This window comes from Corylus avellana, chromosome 10 (genome assembly GCF_965113065.1).
Source record: "Corylus avellana chromosome 10, dhCorAvel1.hap1.2, whole genome shotgun sequence".
Taxonomy (NCBI): domain Eukaryota; kingdom Viridiplantae; phylum Streptophyta; class Magnoliopsida; order Fagales; family Betulaceae; genus Corylus; species Corylus avellana.
This window is the reverse complement of record NC_142499.1, coordinates 5,424,674-5,434,446: the sequence shown is the minus strand read 5'-3', so window position 1 is coordinate 5,434,446 and position 9,773 is coordinate 5,424,674. Positions and strand designations below refer to the sequence as shown.

Here is a 9,773-nt window from a genome sequence, read left to right as displayed (position 1 = left end):
TAAAGAACTAAAGAAACCTCTCTTAGCACAATATAAATGCCCTTAAACCTTCTCCTTGGACGTGCATGAGGAGTCCTTTTATAGACTTGCAAAACTTGAACTTCAAGGAAAAAAATGGAGGCTTGGTTTATTGTATATTTTCTATTGTAGTTCGAACTGGATTTATCTGATGGCACATTCATACCAATTTAGGACGAGACTTGGAACACCACATTTTGTAAGTCATTAGTTTGAATTAAAAGGAAACCCCACTTGGAATGCTAGGTTTTGTAAGTCTTCAGTTTGAACCGAAATGAAACACCACTTGGAACACTTGGTTTTGCCACACATTTAATTCTTCAATTCGAACTAACTTGAGATGACATTTATAACAATGAGCATTGACTAATCTTCACTAGACCTCAATTCAAACCGTACTTGGAACAAGCTATTTTGTCTAGCTTTTCAGTCTTGCAGCCCGTTTTTACCTAATATACATTGGAATTAGAAATGTTTCATGAAACAAAAAATCGTATAATTTTGAATTATCTTTCCAATTCCACCAAGTTTGACTTTATCTGATTTAGGAATCATGATTTTTGATCACTTTATTCCAACTAGGTCAATGTTGGACACATGCACAACCTTGAATTTTCATGTCTTTGAATCAACTTTTGCATCAACTTAACTCTAGACTTAAAACTTACGGCCAAACATGTTTTGACATTAATTTTTTCAACACTACAAATCTAATACATAGCCCTAGCCCTAATTCCCCATTTCTTGTGTGATGCTTCATCCTTTACAATAATTGTTCTCGAGGGACCCATCATGTAACAAAGGCCAAAATCCTGACGTTCTCTCTCTCTCTCTCTCTCTCAAAAGCAATGAGTTTGGTTGGATGTGCGGTTTTGTTGTATTCTTTTCAAAATTGTTAATACCGAGGAGAAAAAAGAATTGAAATTATGTTTAAATAGTTTGTAGAATATAAAATAAAATTATAAAAAATATAATTAAAAGTGAAAAATATATTATTACAAAAACAAAAATAAAAAATTTTGGTGTGGTTTTGAAACACCCATAAGGGTGGTCGAGCAATGGTCAATACCATTCAATTCAAGAAAATATTTAAACTGATTCGAAAGGACTTCAACACCACCATCATATTGCAATCACTTAATGCGAGTTGAAAATTGATTCTCCACTAATGTTTTGAATTTCACAAGGGATACAAATACATCAACTTCCTAGAAAAATCATGTATAAAAACTATATAATACTTATTACTGCTTAAAAACACAACGGGAGAGCACGACACATTAGTGTGAAACAACTGAAGAGGAACATATGAAAGTACTCTTGAAGACAAAGGGAAATGGAATTTTTTGCTTTTACTAAGTTGGCGAGGCTCACAAAAATCCTTATTATGCAAGGAACCGAGAACATAAAGATTATGTTGATTGAGAACCTGATGGACAACCTAAGAAGAGGGGTGAGCAAATCTTGAATGCCACACACCAGCAGCTATGAAACCAAACACGGTCCTGTGAATCCGATTTTTGTTGAGAGTGGCTTTGGCAGGTTTGATGTGATAGAGACCACATTCACTCTTGCCTTCCGGCAAGGTGAGACGTTTGATTGCCCTCAATGAAATAATAAGAGTCAGTTAAGATAAAGCAACATTGATTATCTTTACAAGACTGAATAATAGACAAGAGGTTAGCAATGACAGTAAGACAATGAAAAACTCAAGATAAATGTAATGTAGCAGTAAGTGTCAGAAAGGAGGGGATCCAATGTTGTGTCAGAAAGGAGATGATCTGATGAGTCACACGCTTCATCTTTAACATCAATTGTTGTGTAAATGAGTTGTGGATGCGTCTAATTAAGCCAAATGCATCTTTAACATGAAATGCCAATGAAAATCAAGCCTTTGATTTTAGTTCTATGAAATGAAAATTTTAAGAAAAGAAAATTCAAGCAGCGTCTTTGATTGCAATTTTTTTTTTTTGAAAAAAAGATTTTGTGGTTAATTATTAAGAAATACTAGCTTAGAACCCGCACTATGCGCGTGATTATTCATTATAATTTGATTTTAAAACCTAAAACACATCTCTATTGTATTTTTTATTATAAGTCAAAAAAGTTGTGTAAAAAAAATCTTATCATGCCTATTTCAATAAAAAAAAATACAAAAAAATACAAAAGGTTATTCAACAGTATATTGTTGAACATAGTGACACAATTACACATAAGTTTGCATGAATATACAAATCACATAAAAATATACCATCATAAGAACCATATATAATTTTAGTTTTAATCCATATAAATTAAAACATATTAAAAAAAATTCCCATATGTGTAATTTAAAACCAGCTGGAATGAGTTAAAACATAAGACCCTTAAATCACAAGACCCATAAAACATATTAAAATACTTATTCTCATATGAGTAGTTTTATTTCTTTCATCAAAGAAAGAAATAAAAAATCATAGAAGGAATATTGGAACACAAAAAAACATAATGAACAATAAAGTCAATTAAATTCACAAAAGAACAATAAGAAATTTGAATGAAAAATAATATATAAATTAGAACAGAAAATAAGGAAAGAGTAACCCTAAACCCTATAACAATATATTGACAATGGTAGCAAAACTGAGAGTTACCCTAAACCCAATAGTTTTTTTTTTTTTGACGTGTCCGCACAAGAGGGGGGGGGGAATATTCGAACTAGAGACATCCGCTTCATTAGGTGTGGTCTTAGCCGATTGAACTACCTCTTGAGAACTAAACCCAATAGGTTTATTTCAATACAAATAAAACTCATAAAATTCTGGATATTTAAAAAATAATACAAAGCAAAATAACAAATCTTTTTTTATTAGTTTTTATTTTTTTTTTATTATTTTTTTACGGATACAAAAGTAACAAAATCTTTCACTCAATATTTAATGCAATCAAATAAATCATTTCAATCTTCCCTTAATCTAAAAAATAAATTAAAACAACCTAAATTCGTTTCCATATGCGTAGTTTAAAATGAAAAGCATAAAGAAAAAAGAAAAAGAAAAAGAAAAAAGCACGAAAACTAATGGAAAATTAGAAAAGAAAAAAAAAAAGCAAGAAAACATGAATTTTGAATATCAAAGTATTAATATAAAATTAGCATACAATTTTAATATTTTTGGTGTAATACCTATTATATTTTAATACAAATAAAACTCATAATTCTGAACATTCAAAAAAGCAAATGAAAAAAGAAAAAAGAAAAACCTATAAAACATTCAAATGAGGAATAGCTGAATACCCAAAAAAAAAGCTCAACAAAAAATTTTACAAAACAAAACGGAAACATATTCATCTCTACCTAATCTCTAATTTAAAACGGTGTTTGGTACAAAAAAAATTCTCAAAAAACAAACTAAAGATCATAAATTCACAATTGCTAAAAATTTATACATAAAAGCACAAAGATACATTTATCTCGAATATCCTATACCTTAAATCATAATTCGGAGTCACATATATTTTCGTGAAACTAATCAAATAAATTTCGTGCAACCATCAACTTCTATAGGAAAGAGTTTTGAAACGTTGTTGCAGTAGAAGGAGAGACGTGAGTTTAGAGTGAGAGAGATTGACGTGATTTAGGTTGAGAGAAATAAATCTGAGTTAATAAAACGAAAGGTTAAAATGAATTAATTAAAGAAAATTTGCGTTTTAATAAAGGGAGATATACAATCTCTACCTAATTTCTAATTTAAAACGGTGTTTGGTACAAAAAAATTATCAAGAAACAAACTAAAGATAATCAATTCACAATTGCTAAAAATTATGAGTAAAAAAATTTAAAATTTAAACAAAATATTGTTGGTGTGAAAAAAGAAGTTATAATTTCATTTATATTATTTGTTTCCTTATTTGATTTGTACATTAATAATACTTAATTTATTGAATGATTTATGTATGAAAAACTCTTGAAATATAATCAACACAATTAATTACGCTAATTAATGACCGGAGGTAAAAATAAAAAAATGGTTCAGATATTAAAAATATGGACACGTGTCGCAATTCTAAGCACTCTCTACGTCAAAACTCGACATATATATATATATAAGGCTTGTTTGACTACGCTTTTTAGAGGGTGTTTTTAGCTTTTGAGTGAAAAAAGTAGGGTTAAATTCACTTTACCCCTTAAGTTTTAGGTGTTTTTCAATTCAAACCCCAATGTTTAAAAATTGGCAATTTACCCTCTTAATGTTTCAAAAACTTTCAATTCAGACCCTCCGTTACTAATTTCTGTCTAATTGGACGGAAATCATCCTACGTGCGTCTCACGTGAAATTTTGATGCTCTCTATTCTAATTTTGCCCTTATTAAAACCTGTGAAATTACGTAATTACCCTTAATTTCATAGGTTTTAATGAGGGTAATTATGTAATTTCATATGTTTTAATGATGGAAAAATTGGAATGGAGTGCATCAAAATTTCACGTGAGACGCACGTTGGATGATTTCCGTCCAATTAGACGAAAATTAGTAACGGAGGGTCTGAATTGAAAATTTTTGAAACATCAAGGGGTACATTGCCAATTTTTAAACATTGAGGTTCGAATTGAAAAATTAGAGGTAAAGTGAATTTTTCCCAAAAAAATATTTTGATATGATATAAAGGTAAAGTAGTTTTGAGCCTTTTTTGAGTATTTTATACTTTAGATTGTTTGTTCATGGATTTTTTTTTTTAAAAAGAAGTAAAAAGCTCTTCAGAAATCGTTATCAAACGAGGTCATAATTACGCCTCACATCAAAATATCAGTTAACATGATTGGACTGGTGACATTTTAACCTATTTTAAGCTTTTGTTTTTTTCTGCTTACTTATAAGAACAAAATAAAGCCTAAAACTAATAATATCTCAATCACGATTAAGATTGGTGTCAGCCCCACATAAGAGTGAGAGTGAGTTCTACCTATTCGAATAGTTATTGAAATCGTTCGAATATGTAAAATATTAATATAAACGGTCTAAACATCTATTCGAACAAATAATACTCACCCCAGCTCTCACATATACAGTAGGACAACCTATTTCCATGATAGGAATCCTCTCAATCACATTTTTGTTATTATCCCCAACTGTCTAACAAAGAAGTAAAAAACACGTGTCTTTGATGTGACATGATAATGTTGGGTTTTGACTTTGCTGTAAGATGTTAATGTTGGGTTTCGATCTGCAACCATGCACAAGCATAAGGTGCCATATGTTATTTTAGTAATTTTTTTTGGTTGGGAAAAAGGTAAATTAGAAGAACCCTTAAGGGTGAGTTAAGGAAAATCTAATTATCAAAATACAAGGTTATATAAGTTCAAAATTGTCATGTTTTGATTGCAAAGCCGTAAAAAATAAAATGTAAATTACTTTCTTATACTAAATTATAAGGTTCATTGTAATATTTCCCTTGAATTTTAGATTTAAGCATTCAATCCATAGTTATAATATTCTCTTACTATTAAAGTTTTTTCTAGTTTCATTATATAACTTTAGTGAGAAATTTCAGAAAATCCCTCTTACACGGGTTTTGAAACCATCATCTCAAAGTTCAAAAACTCTTAATTTAGAGTATCAAACTTTTAATTTTTTGCAATGTCTCCTTCTGTTAATATTTTTCGTTAAATATTTTTAAAATTCCTAAAATACCCCTATTTTTATAAATAAAATAAAAAATTGCAAAGATTTAAGTTTAGGTATTTTTGCAAATTTCATAAATCCGGACTAAAGCCTAATCTTTGCAATTACTTATTTATTTATTTTTAAAGTAGGGTTATTTTGGGAATTTGAAAATATTTAACGGAACATCCTAACGGAAAGGGACATTGCAAAATGTTAAAAGTTCGATATCTTAAATTGAGAGTCTTTTTTTTTTTTTTTTTTTTTTTTAAGGTAATTTCAAAACATGTAATTACCTTTAAAATCATGTATATATATATATAAACATGTTAAATTTTGCTTAATTATTTCTACACGGACAAAAATCAACCGGTTTGTAGTTAATTCTTACAAACAAATATTATAAGGGCTTGTTTGAGATTGCATTTGAAAAGTAAAAAATTAGGGGTGTCAACCTAGTCTGGTTTCCCAGTTTTTGGCCAAAACCGGAACCGAAAACAGGACCCCGGTTAACCGGGATCCCGGTTCCTGGCCGGTACCGGTTACCGGTTAACCGGAACCGGGACCCCGGTTAACCGGGATCCCGGTTCCTGGCCAGTTCCAGTAACCGGTTTTTTAAAAAAATTGGTTTTTGGGCTTATTTTAGGTATTGGGCCTAAACTAAGCCCATTTTTTTTTTCGGGATCTCAGTTCCTGGCCTATTCCGGTAACCGGTTTTTTAAAAAAATTGGTTTTTGGGCTTATTTTAGGTATTGAGCCTAAACTAAGCCCTTTTTTTTTTTTTTTTTCATAAGTTGGCCCATTTTTAAAAAAATCTATTAGTCTCTTTGTCTAAATTAAAAGGGCTTTGTTGTGATTGTTCCAAATAATTAAAAAATAAACCTAAAAAGGTCCAAAAATTCTAAAAAATCAATATTTTTGCCCATTTGGGCCTTAGAAATAAAAAATTTAATTTTTTTAAAATACCCTAAACCTAAACCTAAGTGTAAAAAATATTAATATATATATAAATAAAATGGAAACCTGGTTCCTGTATTCCCTGGTAAAAACCGAATACCGGAACCGGAGTACCCGGTTTTTGGATTTTTCAAACCGGAACTGGAACCGGAACCGGGACCCCGGTTTCCCGGTTTCCGATTTTCTGGTTTCCTGATTTTTTGGTTCCGGTTTCCCGGTAATTTTTGACACCCCTACTAAAAATGCGTTTAACATTCAAAAGTCCGTTTGAAGAAAAAAAATATTCGTTTGATAAAAAAATTAAAAGCACTTTTAAGGGTCCAAAAATCTTAAAAATGACCAAAATGCACTTTTGACAAAAGCTTAAAAATAAAACTTTAGTCCAAAAATACTTTTTGACATAAAAACTCTATTTCTCGTAATCCCAAATAAATTCTAAATTATCAAATATCCTTAACACGCGAAAAGCATACGTAGCTAATTTTTTGTCTTAACAAGAATGCTACGGACAACGTTGTCATTTGTCAACATGAAAAGATTTCGCATAAGGGCAAATATGAAGACTATTAATTAAGCATCATAATTTACTATTAATTATTATTGATTCTTGTTCTTACGAGAATCAAAACCTTTCTTTTTCTTTGTTGTAACTTAGAACATATATGAGCTTCCTTCCCAGGTAGCTTAACCTCCATTAACCTTCTTACAGTCCGACCGAATCTCCCCGTTGGTTCCCGTGAGGGGGCTAATATTTCCCATGTTTATCATGGACTGGGCAAACCTTTCAAAGAAAGCCGTCTGGTTGCTGCTGAAGCTGTTAACAATGGAGACGGTGGAAGCGCCGGTGGTGGAAAAAAGCTCTTGATCTGATTGGAGAAGGCCTTGATTGTTTTGAAGGTTGGTGAAGTAGCCGTTGTCGAAGCTGTCTGGGGTTGTCGGATCAAGATTGGCAAGAACAGTTCCGTCCCCATTTTGTGGACATGTTTGCTGTAGAGTTGTCAAGTATGTTGAGTTTATTGTTGGGTCAGGGTTGCCGGTGCCGTTAAAGTTGTACAGCCGGCCGATGAATAGGCGGCATTGAGCACGTCCGAATGTGTGAGCACCTGTGAAATTTGTCAAATAGGATCTGTAAGTACAACTTCCATTGATTTTTTTTTTTCCTCACCCGTGAAGTGTAGGTGGTTTTGTAATCATAACTTCTAAAAGCAAATTAATTTAATTTAATTATTATTATTATTTTTTTTAAGTGAAAATTTTGATAACCTAAAACTGGGGTTGGGGTAGTCCAAGGCATTTTTAAATTTTTCTTCTTTGATTTTTTTTTTCAAAGGGGGATATTTATATTTTGGGTATTTTAACAAAAAGGGGTGAAATTAAAAAGGAATTAAAACATAAGATAATGACGTTGCAAATTTTTAAACTTCAAAATTATGATTGTAAAACGGTTTATACTTTGGAAGCTGTAAATAAAGATTTTTTTTTTTTCTAAATTTTTTTTTTTTAATGATGTGAAACCCTTCAAGACAAGGGTACTTCATGATCACCATCTAACCATCATGTCAGGGGCAGGGGCGAAACTGTCCATAAGCTTGGGGAATAGAAGTCCCCCGCAATTTTATTTTATTTTTTTTTTTAAGTGTTCGACTTCCCAAATTTTTTATTTTTTTATTTTTTTACCTCTAAAGATGGATCTTTATTTTTTAGTTACTGTGTTCCCCCATTTCAAATGCTTGTTTCGCCCTGGTTGAGAAAACTCCGATACACAACTCCTCTTGTAAAAATTGTGTATAGTTTGAGTGAGGATACAAACAATCGATTTCGTGGTATTAACCGAACGAGAAGACCATTTCCTAGGCAAAAACTTCCAATGAATTTTTAGTTGCAAGAGAGAGAACAATTACCCGATAAAGCAACAAGATCATTAGTGTCTAGACCAACTGCAGAAAACTTGGATGTAATGTTTGATAAGCCTTCGACAGGAGAGGGAATGGAGGTATTTGCTCCAGCCTGGTTTGCAGTTAGACTGTCTCTTCTCCCTAATAACACATTCCATGTTGGACCTCCTGACTGCACATACATATATAAATATAATTAGTCCTATATATATACGTCTGAGTAATGAAACAAAAACAAAGAATATATAGACAGAGACATACCAAAGAAACAGAAGCTTCAGCAGCAAGGGCTAGAATGTCAGCACAAGAAACAACAGAAGGACAAGAACTTTCTAGAGCAGCCTTGATGTTGTCAACAACGTCAAACCCTCGAGTGGAGTTAGTATTGGGAGCAGCGTCTTTCTCACTCTGAGTAATGCTTCCACCCCTGTCGAGCAAGATTGAACCATCGCATCCCTAAAACATGCAAAACCCAACACACATATATAGTCACACACCAAACAGAAAAATTAACCTATAATTTATTTAAGAGCTTGAGTTTACACTTTACATTAACAAAGCAGTCATGAAAATGGAGTCGGATGAGGCTGGCGCCAATCCTGGAATCAGATTGCAAAGCCTGCTGAACTGCATTACGCACAATGGTGGATGCATTTGAGCATGTGTCACCATAAAATGTGGCGTTCAATTGAGCATTTGATTCATAAAGCATTATTACTGCTACAAAAATGGTGGCCACTGCCAAGGAAGTAGGAGAACCCATTGTTTTTTTCTCTCTACTTATTTTCTGATATGTGGCAATATGGGGACTAGCTAGAATATATATATAGCCAATATATATATATAGAAAGTAATGGGTTGTATAGTACTTTTGTTGTGTTTCACTCAGACAGTGAAAACCCAGAACATAATAAGCGTAATAGTCAACAAAGTAAATTATTCCCCATTCAATATTAATGGGGCCTCTTTCTTTATCCCTCTTGTTTTATTATAAAGTTAATTCAAACTTTTTTTATTAGCATTAGGTGTAAAGTGGAAGGGGAGGAGTAGAAAATTCAGAGTAGAGAGATTTCATTGAAAATTGGAACTTCTTTTGTTGAATGAAAAATTGGACCGATTCGGTTAATTTCTCTCAAGGTAATTAATTAAGAAAGAAAGAAAGAAAGCGAATTCAAATGTATTATGGTTTATTACCGTTGTTCAATGCACGTTCACTATTTGGATTTTGGACCAATTCGGTTTCTCTCGAGGTAATTAAAATCTTAG

The 9,773-nt window shown here is 31.8% G+C and overlaps 1 protein-coding gene across 1 annotated transcript; it reads right to left on the bottom strand.

Moving 5' to 3' along the window:
- Positions 1-7,135: 7,135 nt before the first annotated feature.
- LOC132192337 (peroxidase A2) lies at positions 7,136-9,302 on the bottom strand. Its single transcript, XM_059607643.2, has 4 exons — positions 9,058-9,302; positions 8,769-8,963; positions 8,514-8,679; positions 7,136-7,715 (listed from the first exon to the last, which is right to left on the bottom strand). The coding sequence occupies exons 1-4, from the start codon at positions 9,268-9,270 to the stop codon at positions 7,297-7,299; spliced, it is 993 nt and encodes a 330-aa protein (XP_059463626.2). The 5' UTR covers positions 9,271-9,302; the 3' UTR covers positions 7,136-7,296.
- Between the last annotated feature and the right edge of the window lie 471 nt (positions 9,303-9,773).